The following is a 23,436-nucleotide window of genomic DNA, read 5'->3' as shown; positions in this document are numbered from 1 at the left end:
AAACTACCATGAAAGAGCTGTTAAAAGTGACTCCATCAAAACTTACGCGACAGCGTGCTGCTTTCTAGGATAAAATACTGCCAATTTACGTTTGAATTTTCTTTTTCATTGGCAGTGGCACTCTCCCCTCTTAGTTCGCATCAAACATTCTACCTTACACCCGCAAACACAAAAGCCAGCAAAAGCCAAAGCCAGCTGAAGCCAGCTTTCCACGCTAGCATGGTAGACATATAATGCCAGCCTCCCTGACCTGCGCCCCGAAGTCCCCGTCGACCAGGATCTCGGCGCGGTTGCCGAAGCGCTTGACGACCACGTTGTGCCAGCGGTCGTCGTTGAACTGTGTGTCGGGCACGAGGACTAGTCCCTCGCCGCTGCCGCAGTCGAACCGGTACTGGATCTGGCCGTTCACCAGCTGTGGGCGGGGCGGGTGGATCAGTTAGGGAGAAAGGGGTGGTCAGCTGGAGAGAGAACGATAATTGTGCCACGAGTCCAAAACTGAAGTCCCTTGAGAACCACAAGCACGAACAGAACTAGCCACCTTTTTGGCCTGCCATACACCACATAACACCTCTCTCCAATCACCGTCCCATAATTCGCAGTTAACCTACCTCCAGAATGCTGTACTCGACTCCATCGGCCGCGTACACCAGGGTGGCGGTCGGCTGGCGGGTCCGCAGACTGAGCCGCAGACTGGAGCGGCTGTGCTGCGCCTGCATCAGCCGGTACTCGGCAAACCCGTCTCCACTGAGCGAGAAGGGCGCTCCGGGGGTGTAGCACTGTCCCTCGCGGCACTCGGAGGCCAGCAGATCACAGCGCGGACCGGTGCGCCCGTCGGGACAGCGGCACGTGAAGCCGGCGGCCGTGCCGTCCGGGATACACAGCTGGTAGTCGGCGCACGGTGCGCGGCCGCACTCGTTCACCAGGTCCGTGCAAAGCTCGCCTGGGGAACGGGGAAACGATGGGGTTAGACTGGGGCCGGAGAGGTGATGGGCGTGATCCCGTTTCTTGTGGAATCCCCCCCCAAAAAACGTGAAAATCACGCTCTTGCATTCATTATACGTATAACGACATTCGAGAAGACACAGTCCTGCATGTAGAAAACCTATCTGGCTGCTATCTGGTCCACTACATTAATAACCAACGTCAATTGTCACACCTAACGTTACAACTTACAATAAACCAGCTCACACTGACACAATAACAGCAACAGGCTGCATTGACTCGCCTCCGAAGCCGACGTGGCACTCGCAGCTGACCTCCCGGCTGTGGCGCGGCGACACGAAGCTCACAACGTCAGTGGCCACGCTGACCACCTGTTCCCGATCGAACACGGCCACGTCGGAGCACACGCCGTGGCCGCCGCAGGGGCTCGGCTCGCACCCGTCCGCGTCCACATCGAGCAGCTGCACGCCCAGCTGGCGGCTGATGGCCGCCGCGCCGGCCTTCAGACGGCGCCGCACCACGGCCGGCTCCATCCAGGCGGGGCCGCGGCGCACCGCCAGCAGCACCTCCAGCGCCGGCTGCGAGCCGCCGGCGCGCCGCCGCCGACCACTGCCGCCGCCGCTGCGCTGGACGCTCAGCACTAGGATGTCCTTGGAGCGCACTTTGAGCTGTTTGCGCAGCGCGCGCCGGAACGATTTGAGGTGGCTGAGGACGAACGCGTACGGCGAGAGAGCGTCCAGTTTGACGCCGACCGCGTGTCGGGCCATCTGCTCGGTGATGTCGCGCACCTCGACCGTCACGTCCGTGTAGCTGGTGAACTTGCCGTCCGTCACCGACACGTTCAGACGGTACAGACCGGCGTCAATGCCCGCCAGCGTCACCAGCGACCCGTCGTCGGGGTCGAGCTCAAAGAGCCGCTGCAGGCCGGCCTGGCCGGGGCCGGCCGTCAGGCTGTACTGGAGCCGGTCGTACGGGTCCTGGTCTGAGGCGTGCACCCGGCCCACCACGGCGCCAGGGAACGAGTCCTGGTAGGACTGGATGGAGACGTGGAGCGGGATCAGCACCGGCGGGTACTGCGGCTCCTCGATTATCTGAAAAACAGAACGAGATGGACTCAATAAGGCGGGTACTAAGGCTCCTCCATAATCTGAAAACAGAGCGGGACGGGGTCAATAAGGCGAGTATTGAGGCAGCTGGTCTGGTTTGGTCTGGGCGGCCACCCTGGTGCTATGCCGAGGCTGACCCCGTCACAATGGACGGGCCACACAGCCCCACAAACGGTCACCCCACCGCACGTGAGCCTGCTCTGAGGAACTACTGAAGTACTAATGTCGGATGAAAGTGACCGTCCAGCCCGGATCAGCAAATTAGAGGTGCGGATAAGGATTCGACTGAGGAACTGACGGAAAACTCGGAACGGTGTAACGTTAGAAAGGACGCTCAAAAGGTAAGGAGTTACTTCACATCTTTTTACGTAAGATAGAGTTGAAAATGAAATAGCATAACCATCGCATACCAGGACATTGGATGGAGTCTGAACAAATTCCAGCAAAGAAAGGTCTCCCACCTAGGTTTTCCCAGTCCTCCCCTTCAAACCTGCACCCATCCCTCATTTTCCCCTTCAATCTCCTCTGTCCTTCTCTTTCCACCTCCCTCCTCCTTTCTCTCCCTTTATCTATTCCTCTCCTCCTCCGTCCTCACCTTGACATCCACCCATGTCTCAGAGAACCGCACGTCCTCTCCGTTATCATAGACCCGCACCAGGAGCCGGTAGGTGTCGCGCTGGCGGTGGTCGAATTTGGCCGCCGTGCGCAGCTGGCCGCCGGGCGTGATGACGAACCAGTTGCCGGCGTTACCGTCGGCCACTTCGAACGTGAACGGGCCGGCGTTGGGCTCCTCGTCGGCGTCCGTGACGGTGAGCTGCAGCAGCTCGTGGCCCGGCGCCTTGTCCTCCTGAGAACGGGGCGTGAGGACAGGGGCGTGAGGACAGGGGGGTGAGGACAGGCGCAGGGGTAGCGAGAGTCAAACACCTCATGGGCAGCTGCTTATTACATTGTGGCAGGAGTACGGCATATGAGCAGATTCACAAATGATACATGAACAGGTTCACAATGACATATCAATGTAGCTTAAGTATGACCAAAAATATGACATCAGTCATTCACATTCACTTCGAAAATGCAGTTTATCTGTTTAGAATGCCTATGCAATATGCACACTACGTAGCTCGACAACTCATTAACAGCGGAGCTGCATGCCTGAAGTAGCTCTCTCGAGCCCCGCGGGACGCCGGAAGGACGGTCCATACCTGAATATAGACGCCGTATGGACGCCATATGGACGTCGGAGGACGGTCCATACCTGAATGACGGCCTCGAATTTGGCCTGGCTGAAGACGGGCGGGTTGTCGTTGGCGTCACTGACATGCACGTTGATCTGGGCGGTGGAGCTGAGGGACGGCTCTCCCATGTCTGTGGCCGTCACCTCCAGACCGTAACTGGATACCTGGACACAAAGTAAAACAGAGGAGTTAGTCGCCGGAGAGTACCGCAGTGGGTCTACAGCGGTCTACAGCGATGAGGAAACATAAGATATGTGAGGTAGCTAATGTTCAGCTGATATACCTTACTTGGATCTTAAACTACGCTTAGTTTCAAGTAATACCTGGTAATTACCAGGAAGCACAGTGCGTGGGAGAGGAAAAGCAAAAATAATTCAGGAGGTAGGGCACAGTTCACCTGTCCGCTAACCATTGTTGATGTAACGCAGGCCCGCAGTTCAGCCCGCCCCGCCGTGTGATCCCAGCTCCCTCGCTCTCTTACCATCTCTCTGTCGAGCTGCGTGGCCACGTAGACATGGCCCGTGTCACAGTCCACAGCGAACTGTCCGTGCGGGTCGCCCCCGGTCAGCGAGTAGCGGACGCGCGCGTTGGTGCCCGCGTCCAGGTCAGCCGCGTGTACCTGGGGTCACCGACGGGTCACAGGGGGTCACACACGGGTCACAGGTTAAAGGGGAGGTGGATATGGGTAGGTCACGGGACCGGTCAGAAGAGGTGGATACGGGTCATAAGTCAGATCAGGTCAGGTCGGTTAAGCTAATGTGAGTCTGTCTGTCCTAACCATTGTTAGGATTTCAATTCGTAAGGTCGGATGAACAACCGTGGTGATGCGGGCGGAATTTTTATCCATTTATTAGTGTTTTGCTTGGCTTGGCCATCTGACATTACATATTTGACAGAGTCAAATACAAGCAGCACTCAGCTGGCGTGCATTGTGCAACGTCTGTCTGCTCCTGAAGCGTAGCTTAAAATAAAATAAATCCTTCCTCCTCTCCAAAACCTTTTCAGAGGCAACATCACAATGAAACAAGACTGACACATTCTTCCCCTCTCCATCCACGTACCTGCAGGACGCGTTCTCCAGTGGGCACATCCTCCCTAATAACTGCGCTGTACACCTCCTGTCCGAACACGGGCGTGTTGTCGTTACAGTCGAGCACCGTGACGTTCACCGTGGCGTGGTTACTGAGCGGCGGCGTGCCGCCGTCACGCGCCTCCACGGTCACCATGTACTCGCGGGCCCGCTCAAAGTCCAGCTGGGCGGTCACCGAGACAATACCTGTGGGACGGGGGGTGGGGGTCAGAGGGGGTATGGAAGGCTGGGTGTTTGATGGACTGAGAGCTGAGATTTTCACGGAAACGAGCGAGACTAAGACTTCAATGAAAAACAACTCCAAATGACGACTTTCCAACGGCCGAGGAAGCATCAAAAGTATGGGAGCAAATAGAAGTGTTACTGCGAACTAATCGTCAGTATCACCATGAACCACATACGCCTTGCACTTCTCGACTATAAGCTAAGCCAAGCTGCTTCGAGCTAAGCTGTTTCGACATGCAACGCCTGACAAAAGCTGGAATGCAGGCTGTCAGGCGTACCGTACTATCACGTCCACACCCTTCACTGCTCCACCGTTCCCAGCTTCCCAGTCCCTCCGTCCTCTCACCGGTCTTGCGGTTGATCTCAAACATGTTGTGCTCGTTGCCGCCGATAATGCTGTAGCTGATCTCGGCGTTCACCCCCGAGTCACGCGAGGTGGCCAGCAGTTTGAGCACTTCTGTCCCGACTGTGGTGTTCTCGTACGCGCTGGCGTGGTACATGGTCTTGGTGAACTCCGGCGCGTTGTCATTGACGTCTGTGGAAACGAAGAAAGCAGGAGGGTCAGCGCAGGTCATGATGAATGATGATTTAGCTGTACGGCGCAGGAACGAGCAAGTTCAACATATTCCACTAGCACAGGTCATATGAGCTAATGTAGAATGCCGTTTACATTGCTACGATCACTGTCCACCTTAATTCAGCTGAACTTTTGAATAGTTGAAGCCGTAAGTAAGTGGGCCATGGCCTGTGGTTGTTTGCGGAACAAGGTACAATGAACAATGAACTTACGGTGCCATCCGACTGACAAAGTGAACTTACATCAGAGGCTATGAGTCGATTTCTAACGAATGAGACCATTTTTAATCATGGGCACACCCACCCTGCACGAGCAGTATGACGGCGGCGGTGCCGGAGAGCGCCGGCGAGCCGCCGTCAGTGGCCATCACACTGATGTTGAACATGGCCTGCTGCTCTCGGTCCAGCGGCCGGGCCAGCGTCAGGACGCCGGTGCGCGGGTCCAGCAGCAGCTGGCTCTCCTCAGAGTCCACCAGACTGTACTCGAGCTCGGCAGAGGCGCCTGGGGAGAGGGAGAAAGGGCGGCGGTCAGCGGGTAGTTAGAGGCCTGAGGTCAGCCATCGAAAGATTAGCAAAAATCCAAATATGCTCGTCTCAAAATGCATCATTTTTCACATCAAACGCATCACATCAAAACTTCATATCTGCCTCCGCCAACTCCAGTCAACATCACTTTCCCACAAATCTCCATACTCCTCTTTTTTCTCTCTCATCCTCTCTCTCTCTCTCTCTCTCTCTCTCTCTCTCTCTCTCTCTCTCTCTCTCTCTCTCTCTCTCTCTCTCTCTCTCTCTCTCTCCTCTCCTCCCACCGCTCTCTCACCCAGATCGTCATCGCTGGCGTGCAGCCGTCCCAGTATGGTGTTGACGGGCGTGTCCTCAGGCACGGTGAGTGACACCACTGACTGGGGGAAGCGCGGCGGACAGTCGTTCACGTCCAGCAGGGCGACCGTCAGCCGACTGGTGCACTCCCACTCGGGCCGGCCGCGGTCCTGCACGTGGGCCACCAGGTGGTATACGGGGCGCGTCTCGCGGTCCAGCGTGCCAGATACCTTGACGTGACCTGTGTGAAGGGGAGGGGACGGTTAGGTTAACTGTGAGTCAATTAACGGCGTGAATGAAATATTCAACCGATACATCTGTGGTATAGCAGCTAACGTGTAAGATGTCCGTCAGATCTTTCTTTTTTTTACTTTGATTATACAATCGCACGTAGCAAATAGCGGAAGTCTTAACTATCTTGCTGTGGGAATTGCTGAAAGCAATCACTCACTCTCACAGCTCACGATTCCATCAAAGCTACCACCTACCCACAACCTCTCCCCTCAATCCAAGTCGTCTCACCCAGCGCCGCGTCGATGGAGAAGTCCTCGGCGCCGTCGCCGGCTAGGTAGTAGAGCAGTCGTCCGTTCCGGCTATCGTCGGCGTCCGTCGCGCGCACGGTGAGTACGTGCTGCGGAGGCGCCGCCTCGCTCAGAGTCACCTGGTAGTGCTCCTCCTCACACTCCGGCGCGTTGTCTGGGGAGACCAGATCGGAGGGTGAGGGGTGTGAGGTGTCTAGGAGAAATAGGACAGACAGGTTTATCGAAAGCCGTCTTTTTTAGGTATGCATTTAATGCATCATTCGTGGAGGTTGCGATTATACCACAATGCAATTGCAAACGTCCGTTACAAAGGCTATTTATGAATGAAATACGGAAACATGTAGGCTTATTTCCACTAACCCCGTCCCTTAAAGAACAAATAGCTAAAAGCATCCTACCATCCGGCATCCAATCCATCATTCCCTCACCCTCAGGCTCCACCTACAACTGTACAGATACGGCGCCCAACTCGCACTCACCATTGGCATCCAGTACGTCGATGTGTACGACAGTGGTGGCCACTTGGGAGCCGTCGGTGGCCGTCACGGCCAGATCGTAACTGGGCACCGTCTCCCGGTCCAGTGTGCCCAGAACAAACAGCTCACCGCTGTTGGAGCCGCTCGAGACGATCTGAGGGAAGGAGGCGGGCGGGCGCAAACGAGTTAAGTGAATTGGAGACCAACATTCACACTGTCCTATCTTAACTACTGACTAATCATCCATTCACCGTGTCATAAGCCACAAGACCCCGAAACTAGCACATCACCTCTACCTCTTCTCTCCCCGTTTTCTCTATTTATCTCTCACTTCTCTTCCTGCCATTCCTTTCCGCCCCTGCCTCCCTTACCCTCCTCCCCCATGCTCACCTCGAACTGGGTGTGCGGGTCGCCAGCGGTGATGTAGAACCGCACCGGCTCGTTGATCTCGTCCGCGTCGCTCGTGCTCAGTCTCATGATGGCCGTGCGAGGCAGGGCGTCCTCATTGACCACGGCCACGTACCGCGAGCGTTCGAACACGGGCGGTGAGTCGTTCTCGTCGGCCACTGTGATCACCACACTGGCGGTGGCCGAGCGGCGCGGGGAGCCTGACGGCGGGGGGGGGGGAGTCAGTGGCGGAGACAAGGGAAGGCTGGGAGATCTCAGTGCCCGAGTGGTAGCTGACAGGTTCACTAACTGGTTGACTGCAATCTTGGTTATATAAATAGAAATGAGTTATAACCGAAAAAAATATTTATCGGTAATAAAAAAAGGTGAATTTGCATCGAGAAAGGATACAAACGAAAAAACGCGTCGCTCCCTCTACGTTGTTCTGCCCCCACGCACCTCTATCGGTGGCGACCACAGACAGCCGGTAGGTGTCCTGGGTCTCACAGACCCCTCCCCCACCCACCTCTATCGGTGGCGACCACAGACAGCCGGTAGGTATCCTGCGTCTCACAGACCCCTCCCCCACGCACCTCTATCGGTGGCGACCACAGACAGCCGGTAGGTGTCCTGAGTCTCACAGACCCCTCCCCCACCCACCTCTATCGGTGGCGACCACAGACAGCCGGTAGGTGTCCTGAGTCTCACAGACCCCTCCCCCACCCACCTCTATCGGTGGCGACCACAGACAGCCGGTAGGTGTCCTGAGTCTCACAGACCCCTCCCCCACCCACCTCTATCGGTGGCGACCACAGACAGCCGGTAGGTGTCCTGAGTCTCACAGACCCCTCCCCCACCCACCTCTATCGGTGGCGACCAAAGACAGCCGGTAGGTGTCCTGGGTCTCACAGACCCCTCCCCCACCCACCTCTATCGGTGGCGACCACAGACAGCCGGTAGGTGTCCTGAGTCTCACAGACCCCTCCCCCACCCACCTCTATCGGTGGCGACCACAGACAGCCGGTAGGTGTCCTGGGTCTCACAGACCCCTCCCCCACGCACCTCTATCGGTGGCGACCACAGACAGCCGGTAGGTGTCCTGAGTCTCACAGACCCCTCCCCCACCCACCTCTATCGGTGGCGACCACAGACAGCCGGTAGGTGTCCTGAGTCTCACAGACCCCTCCCCCACCCACCTCTATCGGTGGCGACCACAGACAGCCGGTAGGTGTCCTGAGTCTCACAGACCCCTGCCCCACCCACCTCTATCGGTGGCGACCAAAGACAGCCGGTAGGTGTCCTGGGTCTCACAGACCCCTCCCCCACCCACCTCTATCGGTGGCGACCACAGACAGCCGGTAGGTGTCCTGGGTCTCACAGACCCCTCCCCCACCCACCTCTATCGGTGGCGACCACAGACAGCCGGTAGGTGTCCTGGGTCTCACAGACCCCTCCCCCACCCACCTCTATCGGTGGCGACCACAGACAGCCGGTAGGTGTCCTGAGTCTCACAGACCCCTCCCCCACCCACCTCTATCGGTGGCGACCACAGACAGCCGGTAGGTGTCCTGCGTCTCACAGACCCCTCCCCCACCCACCTCTATCGGTGGCGACCACAGACAGCCGGTAGGTGTCCTGGGTCTCACAGACCCCTCCCCCACCCACCTCTATCGGTGGCGACCACAGACAGCCGGTAGGTGTCCTGGGTCTCACAGACCCCTCCCCCACCCACCTCTATCGGTGGCGACCAGACAGCCGGTAGGTGTCCTGGGTCTCACAGACCCCTCCCCCACCCACCTCTATCGGTGGCGACCACAGACAGCCGGTAGGTGTCCTGGGTCTCACAGACCCCTCCCCCACCCACCTCTATCGGTGGCGACCACAGACAGCCGGTAGGTGTCCTGGGTCTCACAGACCCCTCCCCCACCCACCTCTATCGGTGGCGACCACAGACAGCCGGTAGGTGTCCTGCGTCTCACAGACCCCTCCCCCACCCACCTCTATCGGTGGCGACCACAGACAGCCGGTAGGTGTCCTGGGTCTCACAGACCCCTCCCCCACCCACCTCTATCGGTGGCGACCACAGACAGCCGGTAGGTGTCCTGCGTCTCACAGACCCCTCCCCCACCCACCTCTATCGGTGGCGACCACAGACAGCCGGTAGGTGTCCTGGGTCTCACAGACCCCTCCCCCACCCACCTCTATCGGTGGCGACCACAGACAGCCGGTAGGTGTCCTGGGTCTCACAGACCCCTCCCCCACCCACCTCTATCGGTGGCGACCACAGACAGCCGGTAGGTGTCCTGGGTCTCACAGACCCCTCCCCCACCCACCTCTATCGGTGGCGACCACAGACAGCCGGTAGGTGTCCTGGGTCTCACAGACCCCTCCCCCACCCACCTCTATCGGTGGCGACCACAGACAGCCGGTAGGTGTCCTGGGTCTCACAGACCCCTCCCCCACCCACCTCTATCGGTGGCGACCACAGACAGCCGGTAGGTGTCCTGGGTCTCACAGACCCCTCCCCCATCCACCTCTATCGGTGGCGACCACAGACAGCCGGTAGGTGTCCTGGGTCTCACAGACCCCTCCCCCACCCACCTCTATCGGTGGCGACCACAGACAGCCGGTAGGTGTCCTGTGTCTCACAGACCCCTCCCCCACCCACCTCTATCGGTGGCGACCACAGACAGCCGGTAGGTGTCCTGAGTCTCACAGACCCCTCCCCCACCCACCTCTATCGGTGGCGACCACAGACAGCTGGTAGGTGTCCTGTGTCTCACAGACCCCTCCCCCACCCACCTCTATCGGTGGCGACCACAGACAGCCGGTAGGTGTCCTGTGTCTCACAGACCCCTCCCCCACCCACCTCTATCGGTGGCGACCACAGACAGCTGGTAGGTGTCCTGAGTCTCACAGACCCCTCCCCCACCCACCTCTATCGGTGGCGACCACAGACAGCCGGTAGGTGTCCTGCGTCTCTCTGTCCAGCGGGCGGAGCGTGGTGACCCAGCCGTAGCGTTCATCCACGGCCAGTACGGAGTGCAGGTGACCGGAGTCGGCCGACAGACGGTAGCGCACCTGGCCGCTCGAGGAGATGTCCGGGTCCGAGGCCGACACTGCGAGAGCAGACGGAGAGACAGAGCGGTCAGATGATGGGGAATGAGCAGGAGTAATACGACGCCAATACGCCGATTCCGCGCAGATGGGGTATGCAAAGAGCTGTGGAAATGGGCCCAAGTCCAAGACCGACGATGGCAATAAACCAAAACTGAGAAGAGGTATAGAACGGGAAAGTTCCTATGCATTATCGGCAAAGGTACACCACACAACGAACTTGTAAACGCGTATAGAAATCGGTTCACGGTACAGTACACTCCCCACGGTACACAGTACACCGTGTACTCACCCTGCAGCGCCCGAGTACCGGCCGGCAGTCCCTCGCGCACGGTACCGCTGTACACCTGGGCGTCAAACACGGGATCGTTGTCGTTAGCGTCCATCACGGAGAGCATCAGGTGCGAGTAGGCCACCAGCGGCGGCAGCGCGTCCGAGCGCGCTGCGATCGTGATGTTGTACCTGAAACACGAGACGTGCAACGGTCAGAGGCGCGGCTCACAGCATTCCACCTACGATCATCTAGCGACTGACGAGTACATGGTTAATGGAACATGCAAGTGATATTGCTAGCGTTCATTGCTCTGGGGCTTAAGAAATGCAGCCAGTTTCCTTAGAAATGCAAATGTTCCATCATACCATTGGAGGCAAAAAACAAATCAATAACATAAGTAAATAAATAAATAAATAAATAAATAAATAAAGTATGCTATCTACAAAGGATCAGGCAGTCCTGTCCATTTAGCGTCCAACTCACCTATCCACCGACTCCCTATCCAGACTTTTGGCGAGGATCAGCTGCCCGTCAGCGTCCACCTCGAACATATCGGCCGAGGGCTCATTGTGTACCGATACCACAGAGTAGGTGAGCGTGCCGGTACCGCGAGCCTGTACCGACGTGATGCGCGTACCTGCGGACACGCGACGGTACGTCAGTGGTACGGTCAGGGTACGGTGTGGTACGGGCAGGGCACCTCAGACTAATGCGGCAGCTGGGTACCTTATGGTGTCTAGATGTGGCGCCTGTTAGAAAAGTAAGGTAAACGGAAGCAAAACTTTGAGCGAAACGGTATTCTATCGCAAAAAGGCAAACACAAGTTCAGTGGCTGAATTGTGAGCGTTGAAGTTAGCACTTTGGTTATTTAATAACGTGGGATTATGAAACAGATTTGCATGTATGCAAATCTTGCCATAGTTTGCTGAAAGTTTGCGCAGCTGAAAGTTTTGTACCCCGCCGGTGGCGCTTTTACCAGAACAGGAAGAATGAACATTGGACGGGCACTTACGCAGTCACCTAAACAACAGAACTCAGCCGCTTTTCTCTCAGAATGCATGTGAGCCATCCTACATTCCTTCTCTCTGTCTCTGAAGAGTCACACCCTGTTACCAGCTGGCTCACAAGCATACTCCTGTCCCCTACTTACCGACGGGGTCGCTCTCCTTGAGGAAGAGCCCCTGCGGCCCGGTGCGGAGCGGGTCGAACACAGGCAGGCCCTGGCTGTCTGCCAGTACCACCACGTCGACAGGCACATCCGCCACCAGGGGCTCCGAGCCGCCGTCCGTGGCGCGGACAAACAGCTGGTACACGGCCGATTCTGCAGAGCGGGGATATCAGAGCTCAGTCGTTGGCAGGCGGAAGACAGAATATAAAAATCACTTATGTAGATACTGCCTATTGGCGCTATACGAGACTGAAACATCGTGCCTGATTCTACATGCATTATCACATGACGTCAGGAACAAACAACTCGCAGCGCAATGAACACACCGTTAGCTTCTTCCTCAGTAGATGATCAATGCCATTGTCCACGATCCTGAGTCCCATCCCTCCATCCCATATGATGTTCCAGAGTCGTCAGTAGAAGTCTCACCAAGCTCGGCGGGCTGCTGCATCAGGATAATCTCTCCGGTATCCGTGTTAATGTCGAACACCTTGCGAATGTCGGATTTCTCCGTCTCGTAGATAGAATAGGCTATTCTGGCGTTATCACCCTCGTCAGCGTCAGAGGCAAACACCTGGGGGAAGGGAGAGCTTAAACAGTAACAACTGCGACATAGCATAGATAAAAGCTCTTCACATATTCAACACAGATGTGAGTTAGGCTGAAATACAGCGATAGAATACATACCTCTCAGAAGCGACTTATCCCACGAAGCAGATAGAATAGAGAAGACTACTGCATCAGTTCTTACCAAGGAACACTGACCCTCTCCCTCTCCCTAGCCCTCCCTATCCCTCTCCCTCTCTCTCTCTCCCCTCCCTCCCTCTCTCTCCCCCCCTCTCTCTCTCTCTCTCTCTCTCTCTCCCTCTCCCTCACCCTCTCTCTCTCTCTCTCTCTCCTCTCTCTCTCTCTCTCTCTCTCTCTCTCTCTCTCTCTCTCTCTCTCTCTCTCTCTCTCTCTCTCTCACCTTGCACACCACGTCGCCGGCCGAGCTGTCCGGCCCGACGGTGGCGCGGTACTCCTCCAGCTGGAAGCGCGGCAGGTTGTCATTGACGTCGGTCAGTCTCAGTTTGACGATGGCGTGGTCGGACCGGTGGCCGCCGTCCGTGGCCCACACGGAGAACTCGAGCAGCGGCCGCGCCTCGCGGTCCAACAGCTGGCGGGTGCTCACCACGCCTGCCGGACGGGGCGGGGTGGTTAGAGGGACTGACGGCTACTCCGATTATCAAAGACTAGCCTGGTTTTATTTCTATAGCGGTTGCCGTCAGCCGGAGAAGTGGGAACAAAGTTGAGCTTCATCAAGGGGATACTAAGCCACTCACAAAATGTTAACTGTCATTTATCTGAGCCGTCCTAAACCATCCCCATCGCACCAAAACTACCAAACATATAAACATAACCCTGCCTACGACCATTTCCCTTCATCCCTCTGCTCCCCTCCTCTCACACTCCCCTCCCCTGTCGCCCTCGCCCCACTCACCGGTGGTAGCGTTGATGGTGAACACCTCCCTCCAGACGTCGGACGGGATGCTGTAGGTGACCTGACCGAACTGGCCGCGGTCCGGGTCCACGGCGCGCACCCGCACCACCTCTGTACCGCTGGACACGTCCTCACGCACGTCCGTCTCGTAGGCCACCTTGTCGAACGCCGGCGCGTGCTGGCGGGCGGAGGGGGACGGGTCAGTGAGGGGGCAGGGGCTATACCGACTGGGGTCTAGACTGAGATAGACAACTTTGTGTGCCAATTTTGAGACAGTGAATAATTTCGAGACAGTCCCCATCACTGTCAAAGTCACAAAACATCGCATCATTTCCCTACATAACAAAGGGAATTGTTAAGACAGCAAGTCACAGAAGTATGCCAATCAAAATCGTTTTTAGATTGTCCTGAGACACAGGCAATCCACCCATTCCATATAAGAGTTTACTACGCCTTACATAAGGAATCTATTTCCGAAAAAGCTGTATGTGTGGATTCTGTCATTACCTTGTTGGCGGGCAGCAGCTCGACGACCAGCGGCACGTAGGTGTGGTGCACCCCGTCCGCCGCACTGATGTTCAGGTGGTACTCGGCTGAGTCGCCGAACGCGCGGATATTCGCCACCGTGATCACACCTGGGTCGTGACGGAGACGGGGGTGAGCGTCACGAACGATAACGGGTTACGGGCCGGAGCAGGTCACGGTTGGACACTACTTCTCCAATATCGGTGAGATCGCTAGATGCATCAGATTTGGAGCATATGATGGTTCTGTATGTTACATTGTTAGATGACAAAGTCAAACACTAAAAACCACAAAAACCAAAACCAAACCAAAACAGAACAACATAACAGAATAGAAGACAAGTTTAAGCACGTTATCGGATTAATATCGAATAGACATATTTTCAACAGAACTGCATGCTTCGCGCCAGTCCGATTCCAATCCCGTCACATCATTCTACCGCCTGCAGCCCATCGGCACCCCATCCTTCCCCCACCTGTGCGTTTGTTGATGTAGAACATCTGCCTGTCGTTGCCGTCGGCGATGCGGTAGGTGATCTCGTCTCCGTTGTCCGGGTCGTGGGCGCTGACCATGGTGACGAACTGGCCCCGTACGGGCAGCTCCGTCAGCCGGCAGTGGTAGCTGGCACGCTCGAACGTCGGCATGTTATCGTTGATGTCCTCAACTGCGCGGGGAGAGAGGGGCGGGGAGGTGAGAGAGACGGAGAGAGGGAGAGAGAGAGAGAGAGGGAGAGGGAGAGCGAGAGAGAGAGAGAGAGAGAGAGAGAGAGAGAGAGAGAGAGAGAGAGAGAGAGAGAGAGAGAGAGAGAGAGAGAGAGAGAGAGAGAGAGAGAGAGAGAGAGAGAGAGGGAGAGAGCATTGAGTTGGCGATAGTTCGCAAAAGTAACGCACAGCACGTTATCACTGCGGAAACCAAAGGTCAGCTGCGGTGTTTTGTGTTGCGATTGATTAACCTCACGGTGCTGTGAGTAAAGCCTGAGTAAACAGACTCTCAGAGTTATTGGAGTCGCCTATTGCACGGCCGGGTTTCCACTTGCAATGTATTTACATCCTCAGTGCAGAGCGTTCAATACGGGAGAGACGGTAGTCGCCCACACCGTCCCACCGGCCGCAAAGTCGGTAGTTGCCCCCCAGTGTCTGACAAATTTACAGGTCGTACAGTACAGAGAATACATGGGATATGTAGTTTGGTGTCTGTCGTCCTCTCACAGGTACCGGGAATACCCTACAGCGTACTTCAGCGCGGGCCGATAGGACCGATTGCTGTGTTAGGAAGCCCCTCGGCACACGAGTCTTACGCAACTGGTATAGGCGCTCAAGAGCCTCAGTACGAGAAGTAACAATTCTGATGCGCGCAACGACGACAATATTATCTCCGTGTACAGCTAAATGATTCCTTTGTCATAGTTTGTGATATCCCATCGTCGCGTTCGCCGGTTAATAGCGATCACAAGCTCATTACTAAGCGGATTGTCAAAGTTACCGTAGTTAAATCAGTTAAATATGATAACGTGATGGGTAGGTAACTCGGCCCGCACTTCATTTAGTTGGCGATGCCATTTTGGTAAGTGCCCGTTTGATCGATACATTTGGTGCTTTTAGGAACACATCAATGGCTAACGGTAACACAAAAGCCGGCTAATATTCGCTGAAATTGACGTAGGATTTCTACCATTGATAAGTAGGAAAACACACGACCAATGACGACTTTGATGCTCGAATATCAATATCAAATATTCGTGTGAGCTTTGAAACCAGAAAGACTGGGAAGCAGACTCATTAGCAATAATGACTCTTCCAAAGAATGGCTTTTCCACCTGCTTTTAAGATATTTTGCTCAGTAAAACCTTCTCCCTCGCTCGGTCTAAGAGATTAGATCCATTAGGGATAATTATTCGCCGTGACTAAGTAATGGAGTAAGTGGCTGTCCCATACTTCCCTGCAATAACTCTTACGTGACAGTAAAGCCAGGCGGAAAGAAACTGTGAATATGCGGGAAACAATGGAAACATGGAAACAATGAAAATACGGCAGCGCGGTATCCCTCTCACCATTAACCGTCAGCTGCGCGGTATTCTCTCACCATTAACTGTGAGCTGGGCGGTGCGGTAAGCGGCCGCAACACCCTCTGACCACTGTGAGTTCCTTCCTTCTCACCATTAACTGTGAGCTGCGCTGTGCCGGTGAGCGGTGGTGAGCCGTCGTCAGACACCGTGAGCACCAGTCGGTGAGACCTCTCCAGCTCGTAGTCCAGGTAACTCCGGACCATCAGGCCGCCGTCGGCAGACATGTGGAACAGGAAGCTCTCCGAGCCGTCAGCCTTCTGAACGCGGTAGATCAGCGGCCGGCCAGAGTCTGTCGGAGGGGGGGGGGGGCGTTAGAGCTGGAGGGGGTCGATGTGGGGGGGGGGGGGGGGTGCACGGTGGTGAAATGAGGCCGCATAGTGCAGCTTGACAGAAAAGTATTTTATCATAATAACTGAACACTTCAATCAAAGAAGAAATGCCCAAAAGGATTCATACACTTCATACACTGCATACGTTGATAGCAAAGGAGTTATGGTTACAAGATATGTACTGCAAGAAATGCGTAGACGATTGCAATCAGATGACTCGAGTAGTGGGTAATTCAGAGCACGGTAAACGCTCGTAGTTTGAATAATGTACTACAGCGTACGCTAACCTCATGAGGAAGCCTTAAAAATGTAGCACCAATCACAGGGAGGTCCCCCTGCGGTGTGTCGTTTAATACACTTACGGCGGCTTATCTTTAACACGTGGACTACACCATCCCCACAGGAGTGGAGAAATTCCCAGCCGAAAAACGACAGTCCATTTCACAAGTTACAACGCTGATATCCATACAAGGAGCCGGACTTCAGTCAGTTTTCAAATATCCGCGGCACATTATGCAAATGTCTCGTGCTCTCTCAGAAAGGTCACCAAGGAACCGTGTCGAATTAGCATACAGCTCCTGGCGCTATTGCATTATAGTATTTCCCGAGAACCCAAAGAAAAGCGATAATTATATTTCTGCCACACCGTAGTTCCGCAGCCTGAACAAAATCGAATTTGTCAAACAAATCGGCATCCTTGCAGTTACAACGCCTTCAAATGAACAACCACACATTCTTCGAAAAGCATCTAGCCTATCTACACTCTAGTCTCAAACTATTCCTTCCACTTCGCACTCCATTTACCTCGCATTACCTCCCCCCACCCCCGTATGACCTCTCTCCCTATTCCACTCCGTGCCCCCCCCCCCCCCCCCAGAGCATCAGACTCGCGCCTACCTTCGTCTCTATCGGTGGCTGTGACGGTCATGAGCCGCACACCCGGCTGGACCGCCTCACTCGCCGTCACAGAGTACGTCAGCTGCTCGAACTGCGGCGCGTTATCGTTAGCATCCGTGACGTTCACCGTGACGGGGACGGACGTCACGGAGCCCGTGACGCGGTCCGTGGCCGTAACGGTCAGCTGGTGACGAGAGGATGTCTCGTAGTCCAGCTCACCGGTCACGTAAAGCACGCCTGGGGGAGGGGGGGGGGGCAGTGGAGGTCATATCTGTAACCTAATACTGTGACGTGTTATTGGGGACAAATGGGGAACAGGTATGTTGGCGAGGGGTACAGGGATGACTGAATACACAATGTGAGAACGCTAACAACTGTCAGCTCAGCTCCTCCAGCATCGGTGCAAACTTGTAATGTAAGCCGCTCCTAAGCGTAAACAGCTTGTAGCTGAATATTCATGACCCCATAAGCAACACTTTAAATCTTAAATACCTTGCTCTCCTAAATATTCATGCTGGCCAAGTTGTAACAAACCACCACGAAAATGTATGACGATCCTAATTCTAACAAAACATGGGAAATGCGTCACCTTCCCACTGAGGAAGAAGATAAAACCTCTGACACAAATCGTACAACCCTTCTCAACACCGTTCTTTTACAAAACATATTCCGTCATTTTCACATCTACCACGTCCCCACACACCCCACCCAGCCTGTCCACCGGTCCACATCTCTCCACCTGCCTCACCTGTGGTGAAATCCACATCAAACAGCGCCGGCTGCTCTGCCGAGCTCAGCTGGAAGACGAGCGGCGAGCCGAGCTGAGCGGCGGCCGACGGTGAGGGCGCCGCCGCCTCCACGGTCAGCACGGGCGTGCGCCGCTCGGCAGCCTCCGAGACGCGAGCCCAGTAGTGCGGCTGAGAGAAGCGGGGCTGTGTGCCGTCCACAGTGGTCACAAGCACCTCCACCTCAGAGGACAGAGGCGGGGAGCCTGGGGAGAGGGGGAGAGAGGGTGGTTAACGAGAGGGCTGCTGTAGTGACTCTGGGAGCTAGAATATACGAGACAGTTTTACTTCCAAAGTTTAATTACAAAGTGCAAAGTTCATGTTAAAATTTGTAGCTTATGTGTTCGAAGGATGAACGCAAAACTATGCCAAATTTCGGTACGATCCATCCACGCGTTCTGACGATATTTGCGAAGAACATCACGGGATTGCATCAGCCTCTCGCTTCTCGGCCAACGAAGGCAAAAGACTTCCGAGGACAAATTAAACGGCAGACAAGAGATCTAAGCACCGGCCCACCCATTATCTCCGAACAAGTTCGAGCGAGCAAAGCAGCGCCATTTTTCATGGAGACGAGCATCGCGAAGTGTTGCAAATTTCCTTCGGCAAGAGCCGGCGGGTCGTTAGGAGGGAATGAGTTGGGCAGATGGAGACGGTGCTCCGTCTGCCGGAGACAAAGGACGCACATCTGCATGTCGAGCAGTGACAGAGAGCGGACCCGACCCGACAACGGCCAGACGGACTGTCGGATGGCGTCAAACACTCACACCATCGCCAGTCAGCATTACCAGATTGGACAGAGAGACAAGGCGCCCGAGTCGCAAAATCCCATGATCTCACGAAACGACAAAATTCATGGGCTTACACAGGCTCATACTGAACACTAAGCCATCCTAATATTGCATCAGCAAGAATTTGCATCGGCAAGGAGACCATTAAATCAGGCCCTGTTTGACAAATAATTCGTCAGACCCAGAACGCAATCAAAGCGGTGCCAAGAGCTTAATCTGCATGCATAATCTACAGACCGGCTCACTGCGTGTCTAGCACCGCGCCGCGGCCCGCCATCGAAAGCGATCCAATAAATTACTGATTAATCGCATGTTCTGGCTTGCACCACATATCAGAAAGACGTAGAGATAGAAAGAGACTACCGCCTCCGTGGACGGTACCGGCTTCAGATCTGCATCGGCCTACTGTGATTTATTGGAGCATCAATCTACCAATAATAGCTTGATTTGGGGCTCGAATAGAGGGAGCGGAGGATGGCCAGCACGTGGAGGGAGGGAGGGGCAGAGGGGTGGGAGGAGACCCGAGTCGTGGCGCGGTTGACGACCCGGGTCCAGGGGGAGGGGACCGGGCTTCGGCCGAGGCGAGATAAGACACGCACAGTACACAGGCCGCAAAACAGGTCGGGCAGTCCAAGGCGCGCGCTCAGAGGCGGCGGACAGTGCGGAAGGGTGGAAACGAAGCGACAGGCTGTGGAAAACGATTGTGCGGTCGCAGAGGTGACGGACAAAGCGAGAGAGTGGGAATCGAGCGTCGAGCTAAGCGCTGTAAAACGAGCGAGCAGGAAAAGTAGACAAGGCCGGGAGACAGGTTTGTGGAGCGACAGAGTACCTGGTGCTCAGCAGAGGGGGACCAAGGGAGACGGACATGGCCGGTAAGTCAGGCTAGCGTGCTAGCGATACTAGTCATATAAGGAGCCTGCTGCCTGCATGGCTGACTCGCCGAAGAGTCAAGCGAATGGATTATGCTGATGTTGTGAACGAATCAATGCCAGTGGGATAGACCGTTGTGCAGAGACGCACATGGCAGATGTGTGTGTCCAGAGTCAATGATAGTGAATAACTGATACAATACCACCCGCTCCATCTGGGTATGAATACCGGCTCGTCGTCCATGTCACAGTAACACAGAGCGGAGAACCAACATGTCTGAACCATGTTGACCCAGTTAAATCCGCTGTTCGTCAGGTACGACAGAACCGTACCGACGCTGCTTATACACATGGCTGAATCGTGTGGGCTCATTAATGCGCCTGGTATGCCTGACCCATACCGGTGCAGAGCAGCAACAATCAACATGCATGAACCATGTAGACCCAGTTAAATTCACTGTTCGTCAGGTACACGGGTTCATTTGGCGACCGGTTTGCCTGACCCATATCGCAGTAAAACTGCGACGTAGCGCCAAGCCACACACGCCTGAACTATGTGGGCTCAGTTATGCGCCGGGTACGCTTGCACCGTATCGGTGCGGCAATGCAACATGCCTGATTCATGTTGACACAGTAAAACTCGCTGTTCGTCAGATATGCCTGAACCATATCGACGCAGTTTCAAGCCACACATGCCTGAACCATGTGGGCTCATTTATGCGCCGGGTACGACTGCACCGTATCGGTGCGGCAATTCAACATGCATGAATCATGTTGACACAGTAAAACTCGCTGTTCGTCAGATATGCCTCAACGCAGCGCCAAGCCACACATGCCTGAACCATGTGGGCTCATTTATGCGCCGGGTACGCCTGCATCGTATCGGTGCGGCAATGCAACATGCATGAATCATGTTGACACATTAAAACTCGCTGTTCGTCAGATATGCCTGAACCATATCGACGCAGCGCCAATTCACACATGCCTGAACCATGTGGGCTCATTTATGCGTCGGGTACGACTGCACCGTATCGGTGCGGCAATGCAACATGCATGAATCATGTTGACACTGTAAAGCTCGCTGTTCGTCAGATATGCCTGAACCATATCGATGCAGCGCCAAGCCACACATGCCTGAACCATGTGGGCTCATTTATGCGCCGGGTACGCCTGCACTGTATCGGTGCGGCAATGCAACATGCATGAATCATGTTGACACAGTAAAACTCGCTGTTCGTCAGATATGCCTGAACCATATCGACGCAGCGCCAAGCCACACATGCCTAAACCATGTGGGCTCATCTATGCGCCGGGTACGCCTGCACCGTATCGGTGCGGTAATTCAACATGCATGAATCATGTTGACACAGTAAAACTCGCTGTTCGTCAGGTATGCCTGAACCATATCGACGCAGCGCCAAGCCACACATGCCTGAACCATGTGGGCTCATTTATGCGCCGGGTACGCCTGCACCGTATCGGTGCGGCAATGCAACATGCCTGATTCATGTTGACAGAGTAAAAGCCGCTGTTCGTCAGATATGCCTGAACCATATCGACGCAGCGCCAAGTCACAAACGCCTGAACCATGTGGGCTCATCTATGCGCCCGGTACGCCTGAACCGTACCGATGCGGCGATTCAACATGCATGAATCATGTTGTCAGTTAAATTCGCTGTTCGTCAGGTATGTCTAAACCATATCGACGCGGCGCCCCGTCTGACTAAGATGGAGCCAATGACGCTATTCGTTGGGTGCCGGGTGACGTCATCAGAACAAATGCACACATCAAAGCATTGTCGCTGTGATGGCCGCCGGGGAGTGCCAGCTGTACTTCCGCGGACGGGGCTCCCCCACCCATTCCGCTGCGCGCGCCCACCGGTCGGGCGGCCAACACTCGGCCGTCAGCAGTAATAGAGCCGTTACGTCACGTCGTGACACCGCCGCCGGGCGTCGCGGCGTGTAAAACCACCGCCAGTTCACGAGGGGGAGGGGAAGGCGCGGGAGGGACGCAGGGGTCACCTCTGTGGGGCCGAGTGGTTGACCTTTTGTCCGATAACACTGGTAAGGGACCCACGACTCAAGCAGTCGGTCGGGAGCTATTTGCACAGGATAACCCCTCACGCAGTCAGGGAGGACAATGGACGCAGCGCCCATTTAAGCGCCCGGAATGCCTGACCCATATCGGCGCGAGGAAGCGATTGATCATGCATGAACCATGTTGACCCAGTTCAATCACTGTTCGTCGGATATGACTGAACCGTACTGACACGGCTTACAAGCCACACGCGCCCGAATCACGTGAGCTCATTTGTGCGCCCAGTCCGCCTGACCCATATCGGCGTGAGAAATTGATCTATCAAACACGCATGACCCAGTTTGACCCAGTTAAATTTGCTGCTCGTCAGGTATGCCTGAACCGTACCCCGTTATGCCTGAACCTTATCGGCGTGAAGAATCGATTGGCCAAATATGCATGAATCATGTTCACCCAGTTAGAATTCGCTATTCGTCAGGTATGCCTGAACCGTACCGACGCGGCTACCAGACACACGCGCTTGAATTACGTGGGATCATTCATGCAACCGGTATGCCGAAACATATCGGCGTGAGGCCACATCGACGCGGCTCCCAGCCACACATGCCTGAATCATGTGGGCTCATCTATGTGCACGGTATTCTGACACGTATCGGCGCGGCAATACAACATGCATGAATCATGTTGACACAGCTAAATTCGTTGTTTGTCAAGTAAGCCTGAACTATATCTACGCGGCTCCCAGCCACACACGCCCGAATCATGTGGGCTTCCCCACACCGGTTCTCTGATCCGTATCGGTACGGAAATTCAGCATGCATGATCATGTTGACACAGCTAAATTCGTTGCCCGTCAGGCATGCCTGAACCATATCTACGTGGCTCCCAGCCACACCCGCTTGAATCATGTGGGCTCACATACGCCGGTTCTTTGACCCGTATCGATGAGGCGATTCAACATGCATGAATCATGTTGACAGTTAAATCCGTCGTGCGTCAGGTACGTCTAAACCATATCGACGCAGCTCCCAAACAAACATGCCTGAATCATGCGGGCCCATTTATGCGCCCGGTGTTCTAACACGCATCGGTGCGGCGATTCAACATGCATAACTCATGTTGACACAGTTAAATCCGTTGTGCGTCAGGTATGCATGAACCATATCGACGCCGCCCCCAGCCACATGACATGCCTGAATCATGTGGGCTCATTTAGGCGCTCGGTACGCCTGACCAGTAGCGGTGCGGCAATTCAACATGCATGAATCATGTTGACAGTTAACTGCGTTGTTCGTCGTGATGTCTGAATCATATCTACGCGGCCCTCAGCCAAAAATGCCTGAATCATGTGAGCGGCTGGATTCCGCGCCCGGTTCTCTGACCCGTATCGGTGAGGCGATTCAACATGCATGAACCATGTTGACAGTTAAATTAGCTGTTCGTAAAGTATGCATGAACCATATCGACGCGGCTCCAAGCCACACATGCCTGAACCATCTGGGCTCATCTACGCGTCCGGTATTCTGACACGTATTGGTGCGGCAATTCAACATGCCTGAATCATGTTGACACAGTAAAACTCGCTGTTCGCCAGGTATGTCTGAACCATATCGACGTATCGACGCAGCACCAAGCCACACATGCGTGCACCATGTGGGCTCATTTATGCGCCAGTTACGCCTGAACCGTATCGGGGAGAC

At 55.2% G+C, this 23,436-nt stretch overlaps 1 protein-coding gene across 1 annotated transcript in view; it reads right to left on the bottom strand.

Annotated features, from left to right (window-relative positions):
- LOC122394580 (fat-like cadherin-related tumor suppressor homolog) overlaps nucleotides 1–23,436 on the bottom strand; it is a gene marked incomplete at its 3' end in the record, with an annotated part of 128,888 nt that overhangs the window by 5,575 nt on the left and 99,877 nt on the right. Inside the window, exons 19-43 of the mRNA XM_043391568.1 lie at nucleotides 18,002–18,244; nucleotides 17,254–17,490; nucleotides 16,119–16,316; nucleotides 14,438–14,626; nucleotides 13,945–14,072; nucleotides 13,438–13,615; nucleotides 12,925–13,133; nucleotides 12,387–12,531; nucleotides 11,940–12,110; nucleotides 11,273–11,426; nucleotides 10,808–10,977; nucleotides 10,335–10,517; nucleotides 7,402–7,619; nucleotides 7,015–7,165; nucleotides 6,516–6,689; nucleotides 5,995–6,234; nucleotides 5,479–5,676; nucleotides 4,945–5,133; nucleotides 4,345–4,559; nucleotides 3,765–3,902; nucleotides 3,304–3,447; nucleotides 2,644–2,895; nucleotides 1,226–2,033; nucleotides 609–940; nucleotides 251–412 (exon numbers count right to left, since the gene is read on the bottom strand). Of these exons, the coding sequence (XP_043247503.1) occupies nucleotides 251–412; nucleotides 609–940; nucleotides 1,226–2,033; nucleotides 2,644–2,895; nucleotides 3,304–3,447; nucleotides 3,765–3,902; nucleotides 4,345–4,559; nucleotides 4,945–5,133; nucleotides 5,479–5,676; nucleotides 5,995–6,234; nucleotides 6,516–6,689; nucleotides 7,015–7,165; nucleotides 7,402–7,619; nucleotides 10,335–10,517; nucleotides 10,808–10,977; nucleotides 11,273–11,426; nucleotides 11,940–12,110; nucleotides 12,387–12,531; nucleotides 12,925–13,133; nucleotides 13,438–13,615; nucleotides 13,945–14,072; nucleotides 14,438–14,626; nucleotides 16,119–16,316; nucleotides 17,254–17,490; nucleotides 18,002–18,244 (5,426 nt within the window). The remainder of the gene's footprint in view (nucleotides 1–250; nucleotides 413–608; nucleotides 941–1,225; nucleotides 2,034–2,643; nucleotides 2,896–3,303; nucleotides 3,448–3,764; nucleotides 3,903–4,344; nucleotides 4,560–4,944; nucleotides 5,134–5,478; nucleotides 5,677–5,994; nucleotides 6,235–6,515; nucleotides 6,690–7,014; nucleotides 7,166–7,401; nucleotides 7,620–10,334; nucleotides 10,518–10,807; nucleotides 10,978–11,272; nucleotides 11,427–11,939; nucleotides 12,111–12,386; nucleotides 12,532–12,924; nucleotides 13,134–13,437; nucleotides 13,616–13,944; nucleotides 14,073–14,437; nucleotides 14,627–16,118; nucleotides 16,317–17,253; nucleotides 17,491–18,001; nucleotides 18,245–23,436) is intronic.

Source organism: Amphibalanus amphitrite, unplaced genomic scaffold, assembly GCF_019059575.1.
Source record: "Amphibalanus amphitrite isolate SeventyFive unplaced genomic scaffold, NRLGWU_Aamphi_draft 000600F_arrow, whole genome shotgun sequence".
Taxonomy (NCBI): Eukaryota; Metazoa; Arthropoda; class Thecostraca; order Balanomorpha; family Balanidae; genus Amphibalanus; species Amphibalanus amphitrite.
This window is presented reverse-complemented; position numbering and strand designations above follow the sequence as displayed.